Genomic DNA, 16,157 nt, shown 5'->3' on the forward strand with positions numbered 1-16,157 from the left:
ATTTTTACTTTAACAGAGGTCCTCAATGAAAGAATCAGTCACTTCACTAAGCTGTGCTAAATAAGTAACTTCAAGCATATTGCAACAAGGCCATTTGTGGTGCTGGTAATAATTACAGCCCTTCGAAATTATATTTAAGCATGTGAGCTGTAGCAGCAGGGTATTTGAAATTGCTTGAAAACCTGACTTGGCTTAAAAGAATATTTTCCCTTGTAAATGAAAGATGCACTGGCCAATTCCAGCACAACAGCTAACACTACTGATACCAAGCAGCATGACAAGCTAGCCAGTCTGCAGAGTCAGCCGAATTCTATGTAGCATAGGTAAGAGGAACAAACTATGGATTACTTGAACCTGACACCTAAATCTGAATCTGCACCTGCATCAGGTGCAGATTGAAGAGAATTAACAGCTCCACATCCTGACTCCCTTGAATTTGAATGCCTCTACCAAATGTACATTCCTTCTGTCTCCTCTTACAACTAAGTCGAGGAGAGTCGCGTTTTCATTACAAGTATCACATCCTTTATTATTACTTTTTCTCTTCCATTATTGCAGTGCGCCGCACTTACAATTACATTTTTTGCACGTTCTGCATTAAATAATTTACCGAAGTCATGTGTTATAGTCTGCAACATTGCAGGCAGTGCCTCTGATGTAGAGACGTTTAAGCCTGTGACTTTCATTCTCTGGCAAAAAGTGGGGCTCCCTTGAAAGGAAGGGCGTACAAGCTTTAAATTCAAATTTTAGCTGTTTTTTGCAGCATGCAGTGGTTTGATACTTCACAAACACGATAAGTACGTGATCTACACACCAGGCTTGTGTGTTTGCATTCCCAAGCCTGATGAAGGGCCCTTTAATTTTTTCCTTACCGGTTTGTTACATCCTTTATTGCTGGAGATGGGGTACAGACTGGCGGGAAAGCCGCCGTCACGTGACACATGGTAGGACAGGGTTTCTTGGCCCTAAGATTGTCTCGCTAACACTCCTCCCCCCCTACGTCACAAAGTCCTTCAGATACGCAGGATGGCTGCGTTGGCGCTGTGGTCGCTGGACTTGAAAGGATGCGCTCACTTCACTGTCCTCACCACAAGAATCAGGTTCAGTACTGGGCGTTGCAGCATCCTCTCGTATTTCTCCTTGGTCCCGTCTTCCAGGGTTCTCTGGGCTTGAAGGAATGCTAAGTTTGGAACACTCTGCCAGGGAAGCAACCAATGGTTCCTCCTCTTCGCACATTCCAGAAGTGGAACTGCCCAATGCGTAGCTGGCAGAACGACTTCTGGGTTGATCAACATGACGTCTCCATCGACGTCCATCCTTCCACACTTCCTTAACACAATACTGACATTTGTCAAATTTCAGTCGCAGACCGTTTTCATGGATTTCTTGCAAACGAGCATGGTGCTGTGCCTCATCCCTTCCACCGATCAAGATGTCATCCAAGAACACCATCAATTAATAGTTCTTCCATATACCTCTGAAAAATATCCACTGCTACTGCCACGCCAAATTGAAGACGGGTTACACGGAACAGTCCCTGATGCGTTGTAACCGTCAACAAGCCAGCTGTCTCTTCATGAACAGTCTTCTGTTGATACGCTTGTCCGAGGTCTAGCCTTGAAAACTTCGAGCAACCTGCCAGCCTGGCAAACAGCTGTTCTGGTGTCGGCAGAGGATACGTTTCCCACTGCACTACACGATTGACTGTGCTCTTGTAGTCCCCGCAGATCCTTATCGATCCATCTTTTTTTACAACTGGAACAACAGGTGTTGCCCACTGCGAGTGCTGTACAGGCCGGAAAATGCCTTGGCTCACCAACCTGTCCAGTGCTTCGTCAACCTTCAGTCTCAATGCAAACAGTACTTGTCGTGGCTTCAGAAATCGTGGCGGAGCTGCCGGGCTCACCTCTATGCGCACAGGAGGCCCTTGTCCCAAGTCCAGGCTCAAAGACTGAAGAATACTTCTTGAGTACGCCGTTGTTCCCCTACTGCCAGTTCTACTCGGCTTGCACACACTGTGAACCCCACTCAGACTTATTCCCAAGGAATTGAACTAGTCCCGACCGACAGGTCTGATACTAGCACCCTTAGCCACAAGCTATCAGTTCAGTTCAGTTCAGTTTATTGTCCTTAAAGACCCCCGGAGGGGGTATTACATAAGGGGTGGGTTTAACATAAGTTCCACATTTGGTACACTTCATAAGTTATATTGAAAGTGATCAATCACATGCTGTAGGAATGAAGACAGGCAAGTGATGCTAACAATGTCAGCAGGAAGGCCGTTCCAGTCTTTAGCTGCTCGAGGAATGAACGAGGCGGAAAAATGAGTGGTTCGGGCACACAGGCGTGCAACTTGCTGCGGATGACTGGTGCGGTGAGAGATGAGTGCCGCAGGAATGATGTATGGCGCATGATGAAGGGTACTGAAAAGAACTTGTGATATAGCTCAAAACTAGCAATGCGTCGGCGATTAGATAGTAGTGTTAGTCCAGATTGTGTTTTAAGTGCGGAAATACTGACATCATATGAATATTGTGAGTGAATGAACCTAGTAGCGTGGTTCTGAACAGATTCAAGTGAGGTGATAAGATATGTTTGGTGTGGGCTCCAGATGGCAGATGCATATTCAAGTTTTGCCCGAACAAGGAACTTGTAGGCAAGCAGTTTTACTTTTTGAGGTGCATGGCGGAGATTACGTTTTAAAAAACCTAGTGTTTTATTAGCAGATGATATGATTTTAGAAATATGTTTATGCCAAGACAGATCATTGCATACAGTGACACCTAGGTATTTATAGGACTTTGTTAGTTCGAGAGGCATGCTTCTAATTTGGTAGGGGAATACCAGGAGATTACTGCTACGAGTGAAAAACATAACTTTACATTTTTGTACATTAAGTTTCATTAACCAATCGTCACACCATGTTAGTATGCTGGTGAGGTCTTTCTGCAGGGCTGTTTGATTGCAGGTGTTACGTACAGTTCGATAAATGACACAATCATCGGCGGACATTCGGATATTACAGGACACATGTGAAGGTAAGTCATTAATATATATTAAAAATAATAGAGGGCCAAGAACCAATCCTTGAAGGACGCCTGATGTTACTGGCACAGGGTTAGATATGTAATTATTTATAATGACAGATTGGGAGCGGTTGCTAAGAAATTCGATGATCCAATTCAAAACATCAGGATGCAAATTAAATCTTGTAAGTTTCAATATTAGACGTTGATGAGGAACTTTATCGAAGGCCTTAGAGAAATCCAGGAAAATTGCGTCAGTCTGTATGTTACTGTCAAGGTTAGTGTGAACATCGTGCAGGAAAATGGCCAGCTGTGCAGGAAATGGCCAGGGACAGGAACATCGCGCAGGCGATGTTCCTGTCCCCTGTTTCTTGAGCCTTGTATGAAGGCGTCACTTCACACTTAGATTCTTCTACTTTAATTTGCATATTGCACTGGACCAACCCTAAGCTGTCCATTATTGAACCTTGTGCACTGCGTCTGTGTAGTTTAATATACACAAGCCAGCACGCATTTACTGCAGTGCACAACATTAAAAAAAAAGGGGGGGGAAGGTGCCAGGGCAACGTCCAGTTTATGCTCTTGCTTTCACATAAATTAGTGTCCATTTCTTGTGCAGATGACGAAGAATCCCCCTCATCAGAACAAACGGCAATGGAACACCATGTAGGCCATGCATGTAAGCTAAGTAAACATTTATGCATTCGTACTTAAGCGAGTATGGAGCTCTGGAGCATGGCATTTTCCCATTTAGGCTTCAGTGTTATGTGCGCAAGGACGTTTGAACCTTTGTCTGAATTCTCACAGCTGATCAAATACTGCATTTGAAGCTGTTGACAGGAAATAATTTGGAAACGGAGAAACCATTTGGTCAGGCCGTTCAGACCTGCGCACGCAAGCAAAGTGCTTTGTTGCGTCAGTTCCACTGAAGACTGCTTTTTTCGACTAGTTTGTTTCTTTCCTGCCTGCTTTCATTTTGCAGCTCCCGAGGAGCCTTCTTGCTTAAAATGTCCAGTTCTAAAAGACAATGTAGCCACAGCTCAGTGCCACCTGCAAGCGGATCTGCAGAATAACCAAGCTTCTGCATGCAAGTATCGCACAGTTTTGTTTCTGGGGCTTGCAAATCCAGTTTTCCTGCATTTTCCTTCTGATTTTTGCCGAAGTGGTGTGAACAGACGTAGAGTCTTTAGTGTACTGGTTTAAAACACAATCCTTTAAGCTGGAAATGTTTCGAATATTTAACAAAAATTATATTGTTGGTGTGGGAAAAACACGGGGAATAGAAATTCAAGACGATGAACAAAACAAGATGAAAGCAGGGGCTATTTCAACAAGTGGACTTTTCTTCAAGGCAACATGTCGACACATTGGCTCCGGCTTTCATCTTGTTCTTGTCTTGCTTATTGTTGGTGTAGGTGCGATATGTGCAGTACAATATGACCATTATGGGTGTGAAAATTAGGGATGCGAATCCTTTTGCACTGAAAGCTAATTGTATAACGAACAGTTCAGTCTGACAGGCAGATTCAAGGTCATACTTTATTAGAATAATAAAAATCCTCATGTAAAGGTGCTGAAACAAGTAACGTCATTATAAATTGTGTTAACACCAGTGCTTTACCTTCATATGGCCATCACACATTCAATTTATCATGCAGGCATGATGGACAAAGGGACAGCTGACCTGCTGTCAGCCCACATCTCTTCACTGGAGGAAGAAAACCACCGCCTTCAGCATGACCTGGATAGTGCACGCAGTCGCCTGGCAAAGGCAGCCCCTGGAGAGAGGGATGTGCTTCGCAGCAACCCAGACATGGTTGTGTTTTACACAGGGCTGCCAAATTATGCAGTTTTGGAGGCTGTTTACAGCCTAGTTGAGCCTCATGTAAGGCATACATTACGACATCGCCTGAGTAAATTTCAGGAAATGGCCTTTTTCCTAGTGAAGTTATGGCTTAACGGCCTGTTAAAAGATCTAGCATACAGGTATTTTATTCTGTATTTTATTCTGGGCAACAGCCATACCTATATTCTTTTGTAACATTAAGCTTCGTGCACTACGCAGAACTGCACAGTTGAGCATGCAATAGCCATGTTGTGCTGGCGAACTTCATTGCATTAGTTTCAGTAACACTTATTGAAGCATATAAGAACTCGGCAGTTTACCTTACAGGTTTGGCATTCACCAGTCAACCGTAACAAGGACAGTAGAAAGGTGGCTTGATGCTGCTTACATCAGGCTCAGCAGTCTAATCAAATGGCCAGAACGTGAAGATCTTCAAAGAACGATGCCAGTGGCATTTCAAGAAACATTTGGCAAGAAAGTAGCCGTGATTCTTGATTGTTTTGAAGTCTTTGTGGACTAACCTTTAGCCATGGAACTTAGATCATTAACATTGTCTATGTACAAGCATGCGAACACCGCGAAGTACTCAATTGGCATCGCTCTGCAAGGTGTAATCACGCACATATCAAGAGGGTGGGATGGACGCACCAGTGACATAATGCTGACAGAATCGTGTGGCATTCTTAGCAACCTGCTACCTGGCGACTCCGGGCTGGTTGACAGGGGTTTCTTTATCTTTGATGCCGTAGGCATGTGTGGAGCGAAGCAGGAAATCCCAGCCTTCACCAAAGGGAAGCCACAGCTTGTTGCATACTCTGTTGAGGCAACACATAGGCTAGCAAATGTTAGGATTCATGTTGAATTATTGGGTTAGTCAGGAACAAGTACTCCATTCTCAAAAGCACACTTCCCACTGAATTTTTGGAGCCAAAGGTGTTTAACGGCATGAAAGTGAGCGCATTTGACAAGGTTGTATTTGTGTGTGCCGCACTTACCAAGCTGTGCGACTCTGTTGTACCATTTGACTGACGTGTCTATAGTGCAAAGCACATAGCAAATGTACAGTACCTTTTTTTTACGACTCCTTGCAGTCACCCCGCAGGGGCGTCTGCGTCAGCAGGCGTTTGGTGTGTTGCGACACCACGTACCCGAGCACACGAGGGTTGGACCCTCCCGCGTGTAGCCGTGCGCGGCTTAGCCGTGTCTGGGGAAAGGGGGATCCTGGGGGTTGAGCCGATGCTGGGTGTCTGGACCTTTAAGGCCCCCCGGCGGACGCAACACACCCCTTTGGCCTCTGCTTCACATAGACGGCCCCCCCGGACTGACCCACCCGGGGGAAATCGGTAGTCGCCTTTTCCTGTCTCTCTCTCCCTCCAGCCTTCGTCTTTCTCTCACTTTTCATCTTTCCTGTCTTCTCCTTCCTTCCGCTTACTTCCATAGTTTCCAGGCAGCAAGGGTTAACCTTGTGTGATTAACCAACCTAGGTTATTTCATATTTGGTTATAGTGATGACGTACAGCTGGCGTTTACAGGACCTGTTCTTACAGTCTCTGTAGCGTCCCCTCGTAGGACTCCATGGTGGGTGGCTGGCGTTATTGCCGAAAATTCAATTCCTTTATGGCAACATCCTTCCCTCCACTTCCTGATCGCCCTCAGAAAAGAGGGCGCACCGATGATTTATTTCAGTTTTTTGGTCGACAAAAAGAATCCTTCCCTCGTTTTCACGTGATCCACTCTGAAAAACCAGCTAAACAAGTGCGAACAATCTCCCCGTTCCTTGTATCTAAGTCTCTTACCGAAGTTTTTGGTCCAGGATATAAGGTGTCGAGGATGGCTAGCGGAGACCTCCTCCTGGAGCTCCGCGATCAGAAGCAATTTGAAAAACTGCCTCAGCTAGTATCATTTGGGGAGACCCAAGTAGTAGTAACCCCGCACCGCACTATGAATACTTCCCGCGGCGTTGTCTCGGACGATGATTTGCTGGAGCTCTCTGAGGCTGAGCTCTTGGAGGGCTTCAGCGAACAGAATGTCATAAATGTCAAAAGGATCAAGATAAGGAGAGACGGTAAAGAAATTCCGACCAAACACCTAATACTCACCTTCAATTCAAGTGTCCTGCCCGAGTCAATCGAGGCCGGGTACATCAAGCTTCGTGTACGCCCGTATGTGCCAAATCCCTTGAGATGTTTCAAATGCCAACGTTTTGGCCACAGCTCGCAGAGCTTCCGAGGCCGCCAAACATGCGCCATATGCAGTGCCCTTGAACACGCAACTGAAGAATGTAAGAACTCTCTACACTGTGTAAACTGTGATGGGATTCACGCCGCGTACTCACGGTCGTGCCCATCCTGGAAGAAAGAAAAAGAAATCGTAACGATCAAAGTGAAAGAAAATATCTCATTTAAGGAGGCACGCAGGCGGGTTGCATACCTGCCAAAGAAAAGCTTTGCCGAAGTGGCGCGTCAGGGGGCAGCGTCACAACGGCCTCCGGCGGCTGTCCGACCCACAAGCAGTGAGTCGGCAGTCACGCCATCTGCCCCCGCGACGGTTGCAGCTAGCGCTGCTCCGTCAACCGAGGAGAAGGAATCATCGACCCCGAAGGAGGGCGCAGCCGAGGCTGCCTCAACTTCCGAGGTTCCTTCATGCGCTGGCAACGGCCGGCGTAGCCAAGTCCCTCTGGGAGCCCCATCGACCTCCGGGCTGGTGGGCGCAGGGGTCTTGCCCTCCAAGGCGGGACTCCCTCTGAAATCTTCCCGCTCGCAAGAGCACGTGTCCGGCGCCTCACAAGAGGCAATGGACACTACACCCATCCTCAAGGCGCACCAAGCGCCTAAGGAGCGGCGAGGCTCCCTCGAACGCTCCAGAAAGAACAAAACCCCTATTACAGGGCCTCGAAAGGGTTCTGTAATCTAAGGCATCACGTCCGTTTCCGTAAACATAGCACCAATTTATTTTAAATATGGATACACAAATCATTCAATGGAACATTAGAGGTCTCCTTACAAACCTTGAAGATTTGCAAGAACTCATCCACAAACATAATCCAAAAGTGCTGTGTTTACAGGAAACACATTTAAAATCCAGACACGCAAACTTTCTCCGTACGTATGTTACGTTTCGTAAAGATCGCGATGATGCCATCGCATCATCGGGTGGTGTTGCGATTCTCACACATAAAAGTATAGCATGTCAACCTTTACAGCTTCGAACGCCCCTTGAAGCAGTGGCGGTGCGAGTTGTTCTGCTAAACAAACTCATCACTATTTGCTCGCTTTATATACCCCCACATTACAAATTAACTAAACATGAATTTCAGTCCTTTACAGATGAACTGCCAGAACCCTATGTTGTTCTTGGCGACTTCAATGCGCACAGCTCCCTGTGGGGCGACTCTCGTATAGATGCGCGAGGTCGTCTTGTTGAACAGTTCCTCTTCTCTTCTGGTGCATGCCTGCTGAATAAGAAGGCACCCACATATTATTCTCTCGCCAACAGAACATTTTCATCAATTGACCTCAGCCTAGTTTCCACGTGTATACTGCCTGAACTCGAATGGGAAGTTATGAACAATCCTTACGGGAGCGACCACTTCCCGATACTGATAAGAACATCTAAAGAAAACGAATGTCCTCCACAAGCTCCTAGGTGGAAGATAGACACAGCCGACTGGGAGAAATTTCGAACTCTCACTAACATCTCATGGGCTGACATGTCTTCTCTAGAAATTGATGCTGCTGTAGAGTATCTTACATCATTCATGATGGATGCCGCATCAAAATGCATATCCGAAGCGAGTGGTCTGGCATGCAAACGACGTGTACCGTGGTGGAACAGCGAATGTCGGACCGCCCGTAAGAATCAGAACAAGGCGTGGGGGTTGCTGCGAGCTTCTCCCACCGCTGAGAATCTTGTCAACTTTAAAAAAATAAAATCCCAAGGTAGGAGAACCCGCCGGCAGGCCAGAAGAGAAAGTTGGCAGAAGTTTTTATCGAGTATTAACTCGTTTAGGGATGAGGCCAAAGCCTGGAACAGAGTTAATAGGATTAGAGGGCGGCAAACACATTCACTCCCCCTGGTGAACACACAGGGCGATACACTGCAAGACCAGGCAGACTCACTTGGGGAATATTTTGAGAGCGTGTCAAGTCCAACAAATTATACACAGTCCTTCCTCAAATACAAAGAAACAGAAGAACGTAAGCCATTAAGAAGAAAAGGTCGAGAGAATGAGCCTTACAACCGTCCTTTTTGTATTGCTGAATTAAGAGCTGCCTTGAGCGTATGCAACAGCTCCGCACCAGGATCTGATAGAATCATGTATGAAATGCTCAAAAACTTACATAATGACACGCAGGTTACACTACTCACACTTTTCAACACCATTTGGGATGCAGGGTACCTTCCAACCGCATGGAAGGAAGCCATTGTGGTCCCTGTTTTGAAACAAGGCAAGGACCCTTCCTCAGTGGCAAGTTACCGCCCGATAGCCCTCACAAGTTGCATCTGTAAGGTGTTTGAAAAAATGATTAATCGGCGACTCATCCATTTCCTTGAACTGAGCAAAATCCTTGATCCCTATCAGTGCGGCTTCCGAGAAGGGCGCTCCACAACTGACCATCTTGTACGTGTAGAAGCAAATATCCGGGACGCATTTATACACAAACAATTCTTCTTATCCATATTCCTCGATATGGAGAAGGCGTACGATACGACGTGGCGTTACGGAATCCTAAGAGACTTGTTAGAAATGGGTATCCATGGAAATATGCTTAACCTAATAGAAAGCTATCTGTCCAGTCGTACCTTCCGGGTAAAAGTAGGAAATGTACTTTCGCGTCCTTTTACGCAAGAAACTGGTGTACCGCAAGGAGGCGTGCTCAGCTGCACACTCTTCATCGTGAAGATGAACACGCTTCGCGCTTCATTACCACCGGCAATCTTTTATTCTGTCTACGTGGACGACATACAAATAGCTTTCAAATCCTGTAACCTCGCAGTGTGCGAGAGACAGGTACAACACGGCCTGAACAAAGTCTCAATGTGGGCAGACAAGAATGGATTTAAGATCAATCCTAACAAAAGCTCTTGTGTTCTTTTTACAAGAAAGAGAGGCCTGGTTCCGGATCCTTCCTTAGAACTGTGTGGACAACGAATACCTATCAGCAAACAGCACAAATTCTTAGGTATCATACTTGACTACAGACTCACTTTCATTCCACACATTAAATATCTGAAAGAAAAATGTCTAAAAACAATGAACTTAATGAAACTTCTATCCCAGACTACATGGGGTAGTGATAGGAAGTGTTTAATGAACCTATACAAGAGCCTAATTCGGTCTCGATTGGATTATGGTGCTGTAGTATATAACTCTGCCGCCCCGAGCGCACTAAAGATCCTAGATCCTGTCCACCATCTAGGAATCCGATTGGCCACTGGTGCTTTCAGAACGAGTGCCATACAAAGTCTATATGTAGAATCAAATGAATGGTCTCTCCACCTACAGAGATCATACATTAGCTATACATATTTCCTTAAAGTACGCTCTAATCCTGAACATCCATGTTTTGATACCGTTACTGATATGACGTGCGCTACACTTTTCAGCAATCGTCCCTCCATAAGACAGCCTTTCTCGCTGCGTGTGAAGGAGCTTAGCGATGAAATGCATGTCCCACTCATCGAGCATCGCTTAATGCACCTAACCAAGCTCTTACCTCCTTGGGAGTGGCAGGTGATACAATGTGACATATCCTTTATGAAAGTTACAAAGCACGCTCCTGAGGCCGAAATCCGAATGCATTTCCTAGAACTCCAGCACAAGCACTCCTGCGCAGAGTTCTACACAGACGCTTCGAAGTCAAATGCCGGGGTATCCTATGCAGCCGTCGGCCCATCGTTTTCGGAATCCGATGTACTGCATCCGGAAACAAGTATCTTTACGGCCGAGGCCTACGCACTACTCTCTGCTGTAAAGCACATAAGAAAATCGAAACTTCCAAAAGCAGCGATCTATACAGACTCTCTCAGCGTCGTGAAGGCCTTAATGTCACTCAGCAAACATAAAAATCCCGTATTTAATGAATTATATTCGGTCTTGTGCAAAGCGTACTCATCTAACCAGAATATCATAATATGCTGGGTCCCTGGCCATAGGGGAATTGAAGGTAACGTTCTGGCGGACGAGATGGCCACGTCAATCACAATCCAAGAGGTTAACCCTACCGCTGCGGTGCCTTTCACAGATCTGAGGCCTTTCCTGCGAAGGAGGCTGCGAGATCACTGGCAACGCATCTGGGACGCGGAAACAGATAATAAGCTCCACCTGATAAAACCACAGTTAGGATTCTGGCCCTCTACTACAAAATCACGCCGAACAGATGTCCTATTCTGTCGTCTCAGAATAGGACACACGTTTGGCACACATAATTTTCTACTAACCGGAAGTGAGCCTCCAGCCTGTGGTAGATGCGGGGAGAGGCTGACCGTACTCCACGTCCTCCTGGAGTGTCGGGAAGCCGAATCTGAGAGAAAGAGACATTTTCCCTTAGCATATCGGCAGCACATTCCCCTTCACCCATTAATGTTACTCGGCCCAGAACCGCTATTTGACACCAATGCACTTTTAAGTTATCTGAAAGATGTTGTATTGCATGTTGTTAGCCCCACATGTTCGTAGCGCCTCCTCTCTTCAGAGGATGGCGCTGTGATAGTTCTTTCATATAGCACGTGCCTCTAGGCCCTTGTGTTTCAAGGGCTCCGGCGAGGCAACAGTGCTCCAGCTATTTTAACCATCTCATATACTTTCAATTCTATGTCATTCTTTTACGATGGATTTTAATGTTCATAGTATTCGTCATTAGTCATCGCCATAATTTTATATCACGTAGATTTTATGCACTTTACAGCAACTATTTTTAGGCCACTTTACAGCCAAGTCACATCTCCATAATACATCGCCAACATCACCACTTGTCATGGCGCTCTTTGGCCACACCTGGCCCTTGCGCCATTAAACACCACATATCATCATCATCCTTGAAGTCATTACAAAACCATTTACGTGATTTAGGTGCCCTCTTCAAATTGACACACTGGAAGTGAAATCATTGTCGACTGCAATGCTTCCCATCACACCTAATCATGTCTCCATATTCTGGCTGCTGACAGTGGCAATATTTATCATCCTGACTGCCTGCACTTTGCTCCACTACTACTTCTTCAGCAGCAGTGGTCCAATAACGGAAACAAAGTTAAGGCAGGAGAATCCGTTAAAATACAATGCACACTTATCCACGATTTCGTTGCAGAACTCCTTATCAAACATTACTCTTTCAATAAAAATATCTTTCTATGTCCATACTACAAAATCACAGTAGTTTCTTTTGCAGACAAACACCTGCATCATTACTTGCTTGAAGTAATGATGGTTTCTCAATAGCTTTGCATCATTGCCATCAACTACACGATAAGATCGTTGCTGCTCTGGAGTTTCGCAAATAAGTGCATCTTTTGCAGAGTTTAGACATTTTATCTCCAGAAGGCCATCTCCACAACAATTGCAATGTACAAGGCCATCACGAGTTGCAGCCAACAATGGTCGTTCTATGCTTATGTGGAGGCCAGACATTTCACATTTAAAGCCTAGATGGTGCTTCTGCACTGCCTCTATGTAAGTTGCCCTCCCAGCAGCTTTTTCTTTCCCCATTGAGTTGCTGCAGTCTGGAATTTGCAGTCCACCGGGTAGCGCAGTCTCTTCTTTAGCAGGCTCTTTGAAAGCTTGGTCAATGATGTTGCAAATACCACTCCTGCATTTGAAGCTGTGATGCGTCCAGTCCGAAATAAATTCCACTTTTCGGATGCAGATTGGGCCTTTGTGTGCTTCTCGATCAATGCAACACCTGCAGGAAATTGGAATTCATGTGCAAACAAGCACAAATATTTATCCTTTTGATTGCTTTTTAGTTCTGCTGTAATGCTTTAAGGATGTTGTGGATTCATGACAATATTGCATACATTTGAAGTGCCCAGGCAGCATGTGCAGGTTTAGCATAAATTAATTATAATTGTGAACAGATGCTGACAAACCTTTGCACGGCACATTACAACAATAACAACCTGCACAATTAGCTTTTTTTTTAGCAAGGTTTGGCTGTAAGCAAGCTAGAAAAAGACGAAGAAACTTACATCGGGCTCAATTGAGAGGTCCTCCAAGACATTACGGCATTCTGCCTGTACATCCTCCAAGGAAATTGGGCACTGCTTCCTTTGCAGATTGCAGAGGTGGAGCTTAGGGTGCTTCAAGCTCAAGGGAATGTAGGGGTCGGCAAATTTTTGGGAAAGCGAGAGAAGTGCTGGCCTACCCTCACATTTACTCAATGACGAGAAAAACTTTAACATCTCGTCCTCTCTCGGCTTGGGCATTTCAACAACTGGTGGGTCGCGGGGGGCAGCCTCAGTGTCGTCCGGGCAGCGTTTTTCGTTTCGAAAGACGCGAAGTCCATCTCTGCCACCGGTCGGCATTCCAGACTGACGAGATGAGGTGGTAGCCATGCATTTTGCCCATCAGTGCATCATTGACCATCCCGGTGTGTCACAACAGCCAAATAAAAGAGCACTACTCCAACGTGTGAGCACGCCTCCCCGAGGCCAGCCATGCACATACAGTGCACGCGCAAAACTTCCCCGTCAGCTTTAATCAACAGCCACGGCAGCAGCGGCTTATCTCTGAACGCCTGAAAGTGGCGGACCTGCACAGTGAGAAAAGATACATCAGTGTTTAGCTTACGCAATTAGACACTGTGAACACGAATGCAGGCGTATGAAGCACGAACATATCGGCAACTCCACCGGCGATCTAGCGACAAGTACGACGGACTGGGCGCCACATTCATTGCTTGCTCCATCGCTATCTTTCTGGACGACTGAAAAAATGCCCCAAGCTGCTGACATGCGGTACATTATATAAGTACAGCCTACCTTTCCAACGACGACGACGTTGCCATCACGAACTAGTGGCTCTCACTGGCTCACTTTTGATGGCTCCACGAGACCGCTGGTGACGTAATTATGAGCCTCGAGGGATTTGTAGCGCTTTAGGTGCTCACGTGTCACGAAGCTCTCGTCCCGTGGACTAGATAGTTGCTGATGTCCGCACGATTCACGCTTCGATAAAAACCATCATTGTTCGTAATGTGGTCGTCGGACAGCGCCAGCGGGTCATTTCCGCCGCATTTCGCTATTTCGATGATAATCTGCTGCACTCGAGGTGAGGCAGCGACTTTGCGTAGTCGTAGTTGCATGTTCCACTGGAGTCACGCCGAATGAGACGTACACAGCAGCTTTTTGTCGCGAACGGATTGTTGAAAGCGTCAGTAACAAGAGTGCACAGCTAAGCCAGCCAAGCACAACCAGAAACATGGCACCCGACGCAAGGCACCGTAGTGCCACATTGCGGCCTAGCTACAGTGCATACTCCCTATTGATATTTTTATCCATGTAATAGCTACACTCAGATTTTCCATGTGCTACAAAACAATGTAGCTACTTCCAACAAGCAACTGAGTGGCATGTGCTGTCACGATCCACCCGAGTTCGTGAACAAGGGAGGGCTCGAGGCACCCTCCGTTAGACGGACGCTCCGCAGCGTGGTGGTGCTGAGCGATGACTGACAGCCGAGCAGCCGTGCTCGTCGGTGTTTATTGCGGTGCGGTGACCAATGTTGCCTGCCGAGCTTAGCAGGCCACCGAGCCTGACGGCGAGCGAACATTATGCCCGAGGGGGCGTCACATGCTTGCTACATCCCCTTACCCCCAGGTTGTTCGTTAAATAAAAAACAAACGTCCATGTTCAAAATATGAGGCTCTGCCTCCACACTAGCTGGGTCGACGCTGCCTGCTATCCAGGCAAGTAACGGTCCGGTGGTCTCCGCCGTCGAGTACTTCGCCTGGGCACTGGTGTTGATGGGTCGGGTATGGCAACGCCGGGTGCTGCTTGAGCCAGCCTCGCTCCATCCAGAGGGTCTTAGTGGCCGGCCTCGTGAGTGGTCCCCGCAGGGGCGTCTGCGTAAGCAGGCGTTTGGTGTGTTGCGACACCACGTACCCGAGCACATGAGGCTTGGACCCTCCCGCGTGTAGCCGTGCGCGGCTTAGCCGTGTCCGGGGAAAGGGGGATCCTGGAGGTTGAGCCGATGCCGGGTGTTAGGACCTTTAAGGCCCCCCGGCGGAGGCAACACACCTCTTTGGCCTCTGCTTCACGTAGACGGCACCCCCGGACTGACCCACCCGGGGGAAATCGGTAGTTGCCTTTTCCTGTCTCTCGCTCTCCCTCCAAACTTCGTCTTTTTCTTACTTTCCAACTTTCCTGTCTTCTCCTATCTTCCTCTCACTTCCAATTTTCCAGGCAGCAAGGGTTAACCTTGTGTGAATAACCAACCTAGGTTATCTCATATTTGGTTATAGTGATAACGTACAGCTGGCGTTTGCAGGACCTGTTCTCACAGTCCCTGTAGCGTCCACTTGTAGGACTCCCCGGTGGGTGGCTGGCGTTATTGCCGAAAATTCAATCCCTTTATGGCAACCTCTTTCCCTCCGCTTCCTGATCGCCCTCAGAAAAGAGGGCGCACCGATGATGTATTCCAGTTTTTTGGTCGGCAAAAAGAATCCTTCCCTCGTTTTCACGTGATCCACTCTGAAAAACCAGCTAAACCAGTGCGAACTATCTCACCATTCCTTGTTTCTAAGACATTGACTGAAGTCTTTGGTCCAGGTTATAAGGCGTCGAGGATGACAAGCGGTGATCTCCTCTTGGAGCTCCGCGATCAGAAACAATATGAGAAATTGACAAAACTAGTGTCGTTTGGGGAAACCCAAGTAATTGCAACCCCGCACCGTACGATGAACACCAGCCGCGGTGTTGTCTCGGACGATGACTTGCTGGAGCTCACTGAGGATGAACTCTTGGAGGGCTTCAGTGACCAGAATGTTATCAATGTTAAAAGAATTAAGATCAGGCGTGACAGCAAGGAAATCAACACAAAACACCTTATATTGACTTTCGGCTCAAGTAATCTGCCCGAGTCTGTAGAGGCCGGGTACATCAAGCTTCGTGTTAGGCCATATGTGCCAAACCCCCTGAGATGCTTCAAATGCCAACGTTTCGGCCACAGCTCGCAGAGCTGCCGAGGCCGCCAAACCTGTGCGAAATGCAGTGCCCACGAACACACCTCTGAAGCTTGTGAGAACTCTCTCCACTGCGTCAACTGTGATGGGGAACATGCCGCGTAC

The 16,157-nt window shown here is 47.0% G+C and overlaps 1 protein-coding gene across 2 annotated transcripts; it reads left to right on the plus strand.

Moving 5' to 3' along the window:
* Window positions 1-573: 573 nt before the first annotated feature.
* On the plus strand, window positions 574-5,960 carry LOC142576522 (uncharacterized). 2 transcript variants are annotated; one of them, XM_075686675.1, is made up of 5 exons: window positions 574-3,038; window positions 3,646-3,705; window positions 4,009-4,113; window positions 4,685-4,842; window positions 5,200-5,960. In XM_075686675.1, the coding sequence occupies exons 1-5, from the start codon at window positions 2,990-2,992 to the stop codon at window positions 5,248-5,250; spliced, it is 423 nt and encodes a 140-aa protein (XP_075542790.1). In that variant the 5' UTR covers window positions 574-2,989; the 3' UTR covers window positions 5,251-5,960. The 2 variants fall into 2 exon arrangements, with proteins under 2 accessions (XP_075542790.1, XP_075542789.1); XM_075686674.1 differs by having other exon boundaries at window positions 4,685-5,960.
* Window positions 5,961-16,157: the final 10,197 nt, after the last annotated feature.

The sequence above is a fragment of the Dermacentor variabilis genome, chromosome 3 (assembly GCF_050947875.1).
Source record: "Dermacentor variabilis isolate Ectoservices chromosome 3, ASM5094787v1, whole genome shotgun sequence".
NCBI classification, from domain to species: domain Eukaryota; kingdom Metazoa; phylum Arthropoda; class Arachnida; order Ixodida; family Ixodidae; genus Dermacentor; species Dermacentor variabilis.

Coding starts and splice junctions, on each gene's coding strand:
- LOC142576522 (XM_075686674.1), top strand. CDS start 2,990: ATGACACAATCATCGGCGGACATTCGGATATTACAGGACACATGTGAA. Junction 3,039..3,645: donor ATTACAGGACACATGTGAAG/GTAAGTCATTAA, acceptor TTTCTTGTGCAG/ATGACGAAGAATCCCCCTCA. Junction 3,706..4,008: donor ACACCATGTAGGCCATGCAT/GTAAGCTAAGTA, acceptor TTCATTTTGCAG/CTCCCGAGGAGCCTTCTTGC.